Consider the following 14,034-nt stretch of genomic DNA (forward strand, 5'->3'; position numbering starts at 1 on the left):
CAAACACAATGTGACAAGTCACGAAATTTTATCACATGGATCCATGGCTAAGAGTTTTGAAATGTTGTTTTGTCATTTTTCCTCTGAGAATGTCAGAAAGAAATCGAATGAATACAGCGTCTTCAAGCCTGATATATACTAGGTAACCGCATTAGGTTGGTTGGTTTGTTATTTTTTGGTTCATAAGGTTTTTAACTGTCTTTTGTTTTGCAGTGAAGATTTTTAAAGTTTGCTCAGAGAACTTAAAATGTGAGAGGCATAGGTCAAAGAAAAGCAAAGCTTATAAAACCGGATTCCAAAGAAAGAAACAAGATTTTAATACAAGACCGAAAATAGACAAAACTGGGGAGCTCCTATAGTTTTAGTCAAAATCCAGCACCCTGGTCCTCTTACCCCGCGTTTGTGTTCTGTTCATGGCGGAGGGGTACCTGGGGCAAACAGAGTGCAACCCACAGAAGAGCACCAGGCCCTCTGGGCCAGACCGTGCGGCTCTTGGGCGGATGCGATTCCAGCCTCCTTGTCGTGGTCAGAGAGCAGTCAGACAGACGTACCCGGGCACTTTCTCCTCGGGCACTTGCACGTGACTCTGAAAGGCTGGTTGTTCACATCTGTCTGTTATGTGGCAGACCTGTTTCTCATCCAACTCGGTGGTATTTCAGGGTGGAGAACCCCCCGTAGAAACCATTTGTCGGCTCCCCCAGGACCTCCACGGCACTGGGGTTGGTTCCCTGCCCCTCTGCCTGGTCCAGCCAGGTCACACTGGGCTTAAGGTCCCAGCCCTCGGTGATGCCCATGGCCACGTCCTCATCATCGAGCCTGTGAAACTGCACCTGGGGCCTTTCAGAGTCTTTTACTATTAACTTGACTGTACTTTTGCCTCTTCCATGTGGTGTGATGGCTGAGCACTCGTAGTTTCGTCCATGAAGTTCACATTTCTGAGTAAAAGTGAGAGAGTCCCCTCAGAAATTTCAGCCCGATCCTCAGAGACTCCTCCCTCTTACGGGCAGTTCTGGTCCTGTAGTTGCTCTCGAATTCCTCTTGGATGTCTTCTTGTTCCCAGGAAAACAAGGTTTTCTGTGCCCTCCACCAAGGAGGAACGGCAGGAGAGGGCAGTGAATGCCAGTGAAAGGGCGGCCTGTAGCGCTTCCCTAGACGCCGCACCACGGACAAGCCAGGGGTATGTTGACAGTCGGCAGAAAAAAAGACCTTCTGTGTTACAGCTGGTCCCTCTGATCAGCCAGGTGAGAAGCAGGTGGGGTGGAGTCAGGCAGGTCTTCAAAGGGGCCGTTGTGTGGCAGTCTCCAGGGGCTTCTCAGTGATTCCGTTGTTACCAAACTGTTGCAGCAAAAGTGCAATGCTCCGTGAAACTTAATATTTCTGATGGCTGTATTTTTTGGCTAAAAAAAAAACGTGTTTGCAAGGAAACCTAGACAGCATAGCAAGGTGGCCCTGGACTTAGGGGACAGGTTACCAGATGGGGACTGTGTAAAGCATGGCAGGGTTCAGAGAGCAGTGACCTGCGTTAGTTTTGAAAGCAGTATGGACGTGTCCTTATCTCATGCTGGGAGGGGGTTACGAATAATAATGCATTAGGGAAGCAAAGTCCATTCTGCTTCCAGGACCAGCATGTTTGTGGTGCCCTCAAGTGCGAAAAGCTATGAGGCTAGATTTGCTCCTTTCATAGGAATTGTCTCCATGTTCCATTTGGATAATTGATTTAAAAGAACTAGTGGCAAAAGTGTACATTTAGGACTAAAATTAATGCAGTTTTTGAGTTGATGTTCACTTCTGTTATTAATCAACCTAAAACAATTGATCGATTATTATTCAGCAAAGCCAGGAGTGTTAATACACTTGGAAGTTTAGGGACAAAACTGGGTATCTGTTTGGAAGGCTGGTAGTAAGATAAATAATGTGGATTTGCAATCCCTCCAGCCCGTGAAGGCAAGGCGCGCTTCCCTTCTGAAGGCCCGGCTTGGGGACCTGCCCTGCAAAGGGAGGGTGTGTGACAGCAGGCGCGGTGCTATGGCTTAAAGACCAAGGGACCTAACTCTGTGCCCTGCAAATGACTTGCTGTCTTTGGTCATCTCCATTAAATGGGAAATTATAAAAATATTTCCCTACCTAGAAATGAAATTGGCTTAAAAAAAAATGTGCCTAGACAGACAGGTGTAGATATACATAGGTTGATCCATTCATCCCTCTTAACCTTTTTTCTGGGTTCCCTGGCTCCACCTGAAAAATTTCCCGAGACTTTACTAGAATGCACTATGAAATCTGTGAAACAATGAAGGCTTTGGTCCCTCAATATTTACCAAGACTTGCTAAGTATAACCTCTACAGAAACATTTTACATAATTAACTCCTGAAGATAAGGAGAAACCAGCAGATAGTTCTCAGAACACCTAAATGGGAGAGAAGGGTTTTTCTGCTTTACTTTTCTGGTTTTGATGGACAAATTCCTCTGAAAAGTACCTGTTCGCGTTAGGAGAGGAAGTATGAGATTTCTCAGGCGAAACCGGCAATGGTCACGTGAACCTGGTGGGGAGGGGGCTGACGAGTGCCTGCAAGGCCAAAGCATAGATTCCTTTCGGTAAGTTTGGATTCATTTTCCAGACACAAGAGGGAGAAATAGACCTTGAGTCCGGAAAACCAGCAGTTAAAGCCAAGTTATCAAAAAAACACTTACCTTCAAATTTAAATTTGGATTAGACTGGAAAAGGAAGCATTGTAACTGGAGTATAGGTATAAAATGTGGTTCATTGTTCCCCCGCCGGGGCCTGTTAAGAGTCTAGTAAAGGATTAATGAAGGAATTTAGTATTTAACAGTTTGCTTTGGTAAAAAGTATGCAAGCTGAGTCTGAGGGAAGGCAGTAAGCGCCAACCAAGTCTCAGGTGCTGTCGTGACCTGTGTGACGCAGCACGAACGCCACCCTCCCAGTAGCCCCGTAAACACCTGACATGCAGAGAAGCTAACCAAGTGGGAGAACTTAGACGGTCCTGCGCTCAAACGACAAAGCGAGAGGCCCAAAGCGAGAGGCCCGGCGTTCCATCCCGCAGCGGCCTGTGTGTGACTGCGGAGCGCTCCTCCTGGCTCGTCTGGCTTCGCTGGGGGAACCCTTCCTGAGGACTTACCATAGGCTGGAAGTGTCGATTGGTTTCTTCCTGCCCTCTATCCCCGTGGGTCCCACTGTGCGTCTCAGGCATGATGGTTGGTTCTTTGGCCCTCATCATTCTTCATTTGCTTTCCCCTAGTCACACTGGTGACTATTAATATAACGTAAATGTCTTTTTTTTTTTCCAGTCCTCCTCGCCCTCTGGCCAACATGAATGACACCATGGTGAGCCACATGTCCTCCGGAGCGCCCACGCCCACCAAGAGGTACGTGTCACGGCTCGCGCCTCAGTCGCCATGCAGGTTTGGGGACAGGCCTCTGGCTGGGAAGCAGCGCGTTCCACAGGGCAGAAAGGACTGGCTTGCTTTCGCCTCCTTTGACTCTCTTTTAATTTTATTTTCACTTTTTACTTATTTATTTTCCCAGTTACTCCTAAATATAGCAGCTGAAGGAGTCTGTTTTGAGTGGTGCCTTGAGGTGGAAAACGGCATTCTCGACAAGCAGCGAACATAGTGTCAAAACAGATTAGGCGTGTTTGAGGTCTTTTTTGAACATTAAAAACATTTTGATAATCATGCATTTCAACACCCTTGCATTTGAGTTCTTTGAGTGTCAAAGATGGATTCTGTGTCCTGATGAGACTGTGTAAAGTAACTCTTTACATTCTCCTAGGTCATTCCGTAGACGATTCATAAACATGGGAGTTGAAAAGCACAAGTCCCTCTCTTAGCTGTATGAGTAGTTTCCCTTACTGGCCTTTGAGGAACTAGAACTGTGTGTCTGCTTTCTCTTTATTTAATTTACTTTGCTCCAGAATTCTCTTAGGCAGAACTTAAAAGAACTATATAACATGGCTTACTTTCGATTTGATTTAAGCTGCTCCCTGACCAGAGCAATGCAGAAACTCCCTCAGGGGCACAGCCATTAAAGAATTCTTTCTAACAGTCACCGCTCAGAAAGGAAACGAGAAGAAAAGCATTTCAGCCCACTCCCCAAGTCCCTCCCACGGGAAATCACTTCGTGGCACAGTGTGCTGATGGCTTTGGATTAACTCAGCTGTGGAAATATCATCTGGTTACTAATACTTTGACTTAATATATAACATACAGCAGGTCCTCAGATAGCATTGCTTCATTCACTGTCATTGCATTATGCTGCTGGTAAGATGCCCTCGGAACTGGTCTCGTTTATATCCACTAGCCTATGGTGAAATGGGTTTCATTATACATCATTTTGCCGCAGTTCCAAGAACCTACCCACAACACTGAGGGAGTACTGACTACACAATGCTAAGATCAACTCCGTTAGTTCCCATTGGCTAAAACTCCCAGAGCATGTTTCCCAAACTTGACCGGTGCAAACAGCCACCTGGGCCACTTCTGAAAGGTACAACCAGCTGTGATCACATCATACCCAGTGGATCCTGAGACCCTGAGAAGCTACACATTCAGCAAGAATTCCAGGTGATTCTTATCATCAGGCAAGTGTGGAAAATAGCCTTAGGAAGAAGCTAAGTAGTAAGCCGTAGGCAGGCTCCCCTGAAATAGAGGGCTTGGGGGCTTCATAAATCAGAGCATCCCGGCAGCCCGGTGCAGCCCACGTGGAGACTCCAGACCTGACCCGGTGAGAGCGCGCGCCCACCGCCGTGTTGGAACACTGCAGGCAGGGGGATGCCACGCCACGTCTTGTGGGCGGAGATGAGTGGTACTGTGTGTTAGAGCGTAGACTTTTTGTTGTTTTACGTTCTCAAGATATTTACTTATTTTTCTCTTTTTAAAAATCGAGTGTATTGGGGGCGACATTGGTTAATAAAACCATACGGTTTCACGTGTACGGCTCTGTAACGTGTCATCTGCACACTGCATCATGCTGGGTCGGCGATTTTCGACCAGCGTGCTGCAAGGGTTTTTAAGACATGCAGTAGCTGACTATGCAGTTGAGGACACGGACCTCTTTTCCCTTAGACTGTCAAACAAAAAGTTGACAAGAAGGCTGTGGACATTTCATGTAACTATGGCAATACCAAGAACCCTCAGTATAAAACTTTTTGCTTTGTGTATTTGGTTGGTATATTTGTATCAGCTCTTGACTTCAGATATTAAAATTTAACTTTAAAAAGCACAAACCCAGTTAAGCAAGATGAAAACATTAAAATGAACACTACTATACTGTGCCCTTAGAAATGTTAGGGGATAGATCTCACGTTATGTGTTCTCACGCAAGTGAAAAAGGGGGGAAGGCACAAACCCACAAAGGCAGAAGCAGAAAGGGAAGGGCAGAAGCGTCCGTGGGTCACAAGGGCAGCTGAACTGCCCCAGGATGCCCTGCGTGTCCTGCTTCCTCCGTCTTCCTGCCCTTGTACTGCGGGAGAGCGACTTCTCATTACTGCCAACACTTCAGACACACATCCAGCGCCTGCCACTCAAGATGCCGTGCTTCTCCCACGGATGAGAAAGCTCCAAGGATTGTATGACTGCCCATCCTTGTATGTGTGTGATGAGTTACACCGCTAAGAACAGCAGAGAGCGATCCTGGGAAAGAAAAGTAATGCAGGTTGTTGGCAGACCACTGTTTTGCCGCCCAGCACACAAATGTGTGCAAAAGTGCGCACATGCCCACACGAACAAGCCCTCACACACATCCCATACACACTGACATTTTCAGAGTTTTCCTTCTTCACACGGTATAGCCCTCCGTACACAACTGCAAATGCACGCACGCCTTTCCCAGGAGTTCACCCTCCTCCCGCCGGCAGCACAGGGCCCCAGATGACTCGGTTATGTCCATCTGTCCAGGTGAGGGCCAGGTAGGCCCCTAATTCTGAATAGTCACCGATTGCTAGGAATCTTAAGAAAAGGCGGGATGTTATCAGTTGGAATTTTTTTATGTTACTTTAACACCAACTTCACAAGAAGGAAAAGCAGTTTTTAAAGGCCAGAAGATCTCACCGTAAAAATACTATTTCTGACCAAATTAGGAGAGGTAATAGTATTAAAAAGACTTTCTGCTTGGGCGCCAGGTAAAGAGTTTATCCCGTCACCTGCGGACCACGGTCGAGCGACGAAAGCCACAGGCTGCTGTGTTTTCAGACTGAGGACAGGGGGGATGTTGGGGAACCCGGGAAAGGAGGCAAAATGGAATCGGTCGAGCCGGAAGCTGTCCATTTCTGGAGTCACGCCACTGATTCTCATCCTTCCTGTGCAATGAGAAAAACAGAATTTGGTTGAAAAGCACAGTAATGAAGGATTCAGCATGGTCATGGAACAACTAGGTCGTGTGAATTCATGAGAATCTCTCCATGGCAACGCAGGGATTTTTTTTTTCCCTCCAATATTTTTTTGAAAGACAAGAAAGCAGAGTAATTGAAAATTAACACATAACTTGCATGGAACGGCAGGGTCCTCGCTGCTGGCCGGGCTGCTGGCAGGGCTCCAGAGTCCGTCCGTCCTGTAGCCTGGGCAGACCTCCAGCTTTTAACTGCTCCCGGGTTGGGGTTAAAGTCCGTTTCCACTCGTGCACTTAAGGTGAACCCCTCCGCAGCTCTCACTCAGGTTAACACAATCAACAACAAGGCACGTGTATAATTATAATTTACATATACAGTCATATATAGGTATTCTGTCAAAAAGGGGAAGTTTAAATTCAAAAAGCAAATCTGGAAATCAGGTACAATTTTGAATGTGAGTAGGAAATACGTGGGCACTTAATTTCTTCAGCTACTGTAGGCTGCTGGGATAATGCTTTCCCTCTTGGCTCAGACCCCTAATTATCTGGCAAACAACGCCAGTTCTGAACAGCAGTCTTCACGTGAAGCCGGCGGAGCGCAGCCGACTGTTGCACCTGCAGTGCACGCCTCACCTCTGTTCTGCCATCCCCCGGTCAGGTCTCCGCTTCCCCTCACTCCGCCAAAGCCGTTCCTGTCCCGGAGGCCAGTGGAGACCGGTGGAGACCGGTGACTGCCTCAGCGCGAATCCAGGGGTGAAGTGTCAGGGCTTCTCTTCCTTGATCCGTCAGCGGCAGTTGACACAGAGGCGCACTTTCTTCTACTTGAAACACTTTCTGCCCTTGCCTCTAGGTAGTGTGCCCTTCTGGTTTTCCTCTTATCCCTCCTCGGCTTCCCTTGCTGGCTTTTTCGTGCTTCTTTGAACTCCAGACGTTAGTGTACCAGAGGGAGCACTTCTCACTTTTGTCTGTACTCACTCACTGCAGGGAATCCCATCTAGAGTCACAGCTTTAACACTGTCTACATATTGGAGACTTCCAAACTTATTTTCCTGCCCCGACCTTTTCCCTTGTACTCTCCTCCCAGTCAGTGTTTTCGCTTGGCCGTTTCACGCATGTCTCACAATCGGCGTGTGTCAAGCCGAGTACTGTGTCTTTCCCCACCGAACCTACTTCCCCCGTGTCTTCCCCTGTCTCAGTTAATGGCGGTTCTCCTAGTTGCTAAGTCAGAATCTTTGATCCTCGTCCCATCTAATCTGTCAGATTATTAGATCAGCGTCATCCAAAAACACCATCCAAATACGTTCAAGATCTTGCTATTTCTAACCACTTCTGCTACTACTGTTTTCCGAGCCTCTTTTGTCTCTCATCTGGAATGATGCAGCAGCCTTCTAATTAGCTGCTGCTTCCCCTGGCTCTGGCACTTCATCTGACAATGAGCCTTTTACAATAGAAGCTGCATCGTAGCTCACCTCTGCTCTAAGTCCTCCAATAACTTTACGCCTTAGAGTGAAAACTAAAACCCTTGCAGTGGCCTGCCTACCAGGTTATACAGCACTACTTCTCAAGATCTGCCTTGAAGAAGCAGTTTTATTTTAATTTCTAGTTTGAAGTGGATCAATACTTTACAAAAGTATGATACAAATGAGTTCCTATAAAGAGATCTTTCACTCTGGTCATGATGAAGGAACTGGCATCAGATTTAGCTCTTCCACTATACTTTATGCTAGAAAACCAGTCTGCGTATAACAACTGTTTTCAGAAATCAGAAGGTGGATAAGGCAGGGCTGATCTCTGAGAGACAAGAAACACAGGAGGAGATTGCTGTGATTGTCCAGGCTTCCTGCTGAGAGGCATGTGCCCAGCTCCAGGGCGGGGTATAAACAGAGCAAGGCAGGCTTGCTGGGAATACGGAGACAGAGGTTGCAGTCTGGGAGGCAGGAGTTTTTGGAGCAGATGACCAGAGCGTAGCAAGTGTGCAGAGAAAGAGCTCCATAAATCCGCATAGAGGACTCCTGAGTCTTTGGCTGAAAACTAAGCTATATTTCCAAAGAATGAGATCTCACAAGACCAGTAAAGAACAATTTACCTGGGAAATTACAGCCCCTGAGGAATTCGAAAGTGGAATAAGTACCTGGGATTACGCGGTTGTTGAGTTTCAAGCAACACAGTAGAAAGACATCATTGAATGCTTGAGGCATTCAGTAAAGACCCGGAGAGTCCTAGGAGCAGGGCAAAAACCATCCTAGATAAAGGTCACCCTGGGTTTGTACTGATGAGGCTTAAACCCAAGCCTCTTAAGGATCCAGCTGTCCACAAGCAAATTAACTAACAGATTCTTTGGAGGAAGACATCAAAATCCAGACATTCAAAAAAAATTTTTTTAAACTTTAATGCAGACACTGAACAACATAATATTCACCATTTCCATCATCCAGTAAAAAACTAGAAGGTGTAGGAAGAAGCAGGAAAGTATGGCCTGTAACCAGGAGAAAATTGGTTGACATAAAAAGCGTCAGAAGTAACAGCCATGAGGCAATTAGCAGATAGAGACTTCAGAACACCGTGATGAACACCAAAGAATACAATGGAAAATATGAACATATTGAAGAGGAAAATGGAAGAAATGAAACAGAAGCAGGTATGAATGTAAATCTAACTTTCTACTTAAAATTCTTTCCTTAAAACACAACTTCCGGAGTTGAAAAGGATGACACCTTATATGGGAAACTCCAGGGGTGGACTTAACAGACCAGAATGCGGGCAAGAAGCCCACGGAGCTTAGAGACAGGCGACCCGGAGTGCGGCCCAGGGAAGGAAGAGGTCAGAGAGCAAGCCCAGCGTCGGTGACTGGTGGGGCAATGCCAAGCAGTCCAACAGAGGAGGCAGAGGAAAAACAGTTAAGAAAATAAGTGTTTTTCCAAATAAATTAAGATTACAAACCCACATATACAGGAAGCTCAACACACTGTAAGCAGGATACTTAGAGGAAACCATACCACAGCGCAGCACAATCCAATTGCTAAAAACTAGTGATAAAGAGAAAGTATTCAAAGCAGCTAGACCAACAATGATGTTACTTACAGGGGAACAAAGATAAGATTTTTTTCAATGGCTTCTCATTAAAAACAATGCAAGCTAGAAGAAAATGGGATGGCATCTGGAAGTGCTGAGAATTTTAGTTTTTAAATATATACATTTACTAACTTTATCCCCTGAAAAGCTCTGGAAGCAGTGACAGCCCAGGAACAGTGAGCACCCTGGACCCCGGACTGTGGTCCCTTTAACACTCTTTTTCCGGCAAAGGGAACCTGAAGTCCTTGGAAGAACAGTGGACCTCAGGTGTGGGGTAGGGTGGGACTACACAAGGTGGGACTACACAAGGTGGGACTAGGCATCCTGTTGTCCCAAGCGAGAAATCCAGTACGAGCTACTGCCTATGTCAGGAGAACACAGGAACCTACTACCTGCAGGACTCCCACTGACCAAAGGCAGGACAATCTGAGCCACAGAAAGATGATTGTCATGGACCGAAGCACATCAGATACATGCAGATCTGTGAGTTCATATGATACTAAAAAAGAACAGCCCTTGGTAACCATTGGAGTTTGCTAGGGTACCAACTAACTCATTGTCCTGAATTTTGTTAAATAATTGGAAACATCAACCATTTGTTTTACCTATTCTGAATGAGCACTGTTTCAAGATAAACAAATAGAGGAAAGTTTTAAATGGAGAAAATCAACACTTTGCAGCTGCTAATGAAATAATGAATGTGGTCAAGAACATCAGTAAATGCAGAAATCATCAGGTGTGAAGTTGATGAGGGACTCATGACGGAGAGATGTAACCAGTAACATCTGAGCCCACCTGTCAGCATTCACATTCCATTGTGTGCCTCCTATTTGGTGTATGAGTCTGCCATATTACCTGTGGTGGATCCTAGCCCCTCCCCCCTACAAAAACCCCCACAAAAAACCTTCAATCAGGTATTTATATCTAATCACAGAGGATAGAGAGACAAATTAAATGACACCACCAGAAATAACCAGTTAAATACAGAATATAGGGTATGCTAAAAGACAGCCTGTTTTCTTCACAAATAAATGACAGAAATGGAAAAGCAGAAAGTGTTACAGATTAAAAACAGAAACATCAACCAATTGCAAGGTCTGTGGACCTCGTCTGGATCTTGATTTTAACTGTAAATGTATTTTTTTAAAAGATTGGTGAAATTTTCAGATGGACTGCGTTTAAATATTTTTGTTAATTTTTCAGGTGTCATAACGGCATTGAGGTCATTTGAATTAAGTATGTCTGAGGCAAATACTAAGTTGTCTGGGATTTGCTATGACCACCTTTCCTGCACAAACTGTTAGGAAAAGAAAAACTAGGGTAAATAAGTAGGAAAGTGTTGATTTTTATTGATGTTTGGTGATGGGTATGTGACGGGTAGTCAGTGGATTCTGCCCTATTTTGTGCATACTTTAACATAAAAAGTATTTATTTTTAAAAAGATAGAACGCTCGAGGACCTTCCATCGATCAGGAAGAGAGCCTCTCGCTTAGCACGTGCGAAGTGTGTCTCCCAGTGAGATAGAGTCCAACAAGTTCGGTGTAAGCGCCAATCGTGTGGGAGAAAGCAGAGCGATGCTGAAGGCAGTGTCCTTACAGAAACGGAGAGGGTTAGCTGCCGCCGTGAGGCAGCACTGACAACTCCTACCTGTAGACAGAAGCGATGAAAGCATTAGGGGGCCACTGCGTGCTCTAAAGGGACCCACTTCACCTGTTCTCGTGCCAGCCAGCATTTCCTTAAAGGTGCACCCATCACGGAGCCCGGAACCTGGACAGGACTGCAGGGCAAGGCTCCTTGGTGACCCCTCCGTGGTTTCTTCTCTCAAGGGTTCTGCTGTCAGGTGGCCAAAGCCGTCTGCTAAGGGACTACTTTTGTTGAAAGGATTCGTGAGACATATTCCGTATGGCCTAACATCACATTACATTGTGCTTTGTGTGTTTTTTTTAATTTGTCTAATTGCAATTTATTATTTTTCTATATTTCTTTGAAATTTGCCCACTTTAATTCAATGTTCATTTCTCGCTCTGTGTTTGTGTCATGCTTGCTGTCCTTGCCTCTGTTGTTCCCAGGTTACAGTGTAGCCAGGACATACCCGGTCACCTGGCCGATGAGCATGCGCTGATAGCCTCCTATGTGGCCCGCCTGCAGCACTGTGCACGGTCAGTGGTAGGGCGGCAGCAGGCGGGTGACCCGGGGCTGAGCAGAGGGCGGGAGAGCTGGGTTGCCCGGGGCTGCCAGCTGGAAAAAGCTCCGCGTGTGGGGTTTTGCTTGAGAAGCTCCCAGCTATGTTTGGCAGGGTTTATGTTATTGCTAAAGCATTAACTTCTAAAGGAGAAGGAGCCTTGCCAAGCCCAGGCACTTACCTAAACATATAGTCAGAATTCTCCTGCAAAGTGGAACTCACTTCCTTCAGATGATACTCAAAGAATATCTAAACCTCGGAGAGCTAGGCAGTCCCGGAGATGTACATCCAACAGAGGCATTCCATGAGCCCCTCACTGTTCACCCTGGCCTAGGTCAGGAAACCTTCCTGTTGACACCCAAAGCTTAGGTCAGCCAACCCGCAGACATCGCACTTTGTCTAATCTTCGGTGTCTCCACCCTGTTACATCTTCCCATGTCACACCGCCATCTCTTCCCCCAAGTCTATCATTGTTGATCATTTAAACCAGCGCTTTTCAACCGTGGTATTGGATCGTTGTCCGACGCCTAGGGACTTTTCCCAGTGGTGTATGCCTCCTCCTACTGCAACGGTTATATGGACTATACTAGCCCCACACGCCCCTTTCCCTGAAGACTGTGATCGCGACTCATTCTTCATATGGGAATGTGACCGACCCTTCAGTGGGTTAGGACGGAAAACCGTTTGATAACCACTAACCACAGCGAAGGCAACCCTTTAACAGAGTTCGTACCAAACAAAGTGCTGTCACATTCAGGCAGACCCAGCCGCCCGCCCGCGCCACGCCCACTCCCACCAGCGCTCCGCAAGGAGAATGCAAGTGAAGTGTCAGTCACCCAAGGCCATCCCAGCTGCTCTGCGTGGCAGAGTCACTGTACCCAACAACAGGAGATTCTTAGTCTTGGGGGGACCCCATAATTCATAGACTAAACACACAAGGGAGGCTGGAGCCTTAAAATTTGATCTTCCTTTTGCCCATAGCATGCCATGGTTCCATGAGAAGGTAACTCTTATTCCCCATGATAACAGATAAATTAATAGTCAATGAGAAATGCATATATTTAAAAAGGACTCTTGTCAATATTATACTTCATATCATTTCCCACAGCTTCCCTAGTATGACTAAACAACATTGGTACTGTTAGGCCTTTACCTATCTGTAGAGCCTCAGAGAGACTGGAGGGTTCTCCTGCTTCCCCAGTAGGTTTGACAGGCTTACCCTGCAGGAGGGAAGTCAGGGCCTGGTTGATGCCTGTGCACGGGGTCACAGAGAGTGTCTTTTCGTCCAGCACAGCTGATTTCCGTGCACTCTGCCCCTGCCCCTCGGTCTGGAGGAGCAGAGCCGTCTCATCCTCACCCCAGGCAGGGCAGCTCACTTAAAATCAGTCAGGGCAACTGCCCAGGTGGTTACAAGTTGCCACGGGGGAAGTGGCAACTGAATGTTGGACAGCAACTGCCACCCGATATTTCAGCCCAAGAAGATTTATGGTGGGTTTAGCCAAGGAGTCTTTGGCTTAGGGAGAAGGCTCCCTGCTCAAGAATCGGTGGCCAGGGGCCCGGGAGAATGTGAAGATGCGGTGAGTACTACATCTCTCCCCGATTCATACTCGAAGGAACTGAGCTTCCTCCTTCCTCAAAGAAATCAGACATTTCATGGCTAACTCTGCAGATGAATTCATGCAAATGAATTCAGTTCAAGAAGAATAGGGGACCTTGCTAGTTTTCCTCATAATTTTCATTGACCTTAAAACCTCTCGTCAACATAAAGTTCTCGTTTCTGGCTGGAAAGCAGAGTCCATCAGAACAGCCCTGTTGTCCGCACTTGGGTGTAAATGACGAGCAGGGCTGACCTTCCCTGGGCGCTGGGCGCTGGGACGTGCTGGAGAAGGAGCCCTCCTGCCCAGAGGAGCACGGTGGCCCTCGCCGAAAGACAGAGGTTACCGTGTTAAGTCTCACTTCCTAGGCTGCCAGTCCCTCCAGAGTATTATCTCCTTGTACTGTTAAATATTCATTTCTGTTGTTTACTGAAAGGGTAAAGGTAGTTCTCTTGTGTCAGACAGACACCTTGAAAGCACAGACACATTTCGGCCCAGACCTTGGGGCCTTGGCCCGAAGGTGTTAAAGTCGGCTGATGGTAGCGAGTTCTTACTGTACGATCGTCTTTTGAGAGGGCGATTATACACGTTGGGGACTGGCATTTGTACACCTGAAGTTACTAAGGGTTCAGAAGAGTCATAGGCAGAGGACTTTAAAGCCTATTCCAAACAAAGTTATGTATCCTAGAGGAAAGCCTAAATTTATAGAATTAGCCACAGAGACAGAAATATACAAAGGTGAAAAAAATCTAGGAAAAATACAGTTGCTTGTATCCCTGAGAAGGCCAGATGGAGCTCTGTGAAGCTGCCTCTACCCTTCCCAGGTTCCCCTCAGTGATTATAA

General features: G+C 46.6%; 1 protein-coding gene across 6 annotated transcripts in view; it reads left to right on the forward strand.

Moving 5' to 3' along the window:
- Positions 1 to 14,034, forward strand: part of DTNB (dystrobrevin beta) — a 172,757-nt gene that overhangs the window by 112,623 nt on the left and 46,100 nt on the right. For 4 of the 6 annotated variants that reach the window (XM_045844349.1, XM_045844347.1, XM_045844350.1 and 1 more), the window contains exons 10-11: positions 3,305 to 3,382; positions 11,483 to 11,572. In XM_045844349.1, the coding sequence (XP_045700305.1) occupies positions 3,305 to 3,382; positions 11,483 to 11,572 (168 nt within the window). Of the gene's footprint in view, positions 1 to 3,304; positions 3,383 to 3,542; positions 3,697 to 11,482; positions 11,573 to 14,034 lie in introns of those variants that run through there. The other 2 variants (XM_045844352.1, XM_045844351.1) reach the window with 2 other exon arrangements.

Source organism: Phyllostomus hastatus, unplaced genomic scaffold (assembly GCF_019186645.2).
Source record: "Phyllostomus hastatus isolate PE091 unplaced genomic scaffold, TTU_PhHast_1.1 phas_contig_402, whole genome shotgun sequence".
Lineage (NCBI taxonomy): Eukaryota > Metazoa > Chordata > Mammalia > Chiroptera > Phyllostomidae > Phyllostomus > Phyllostomus hastatus.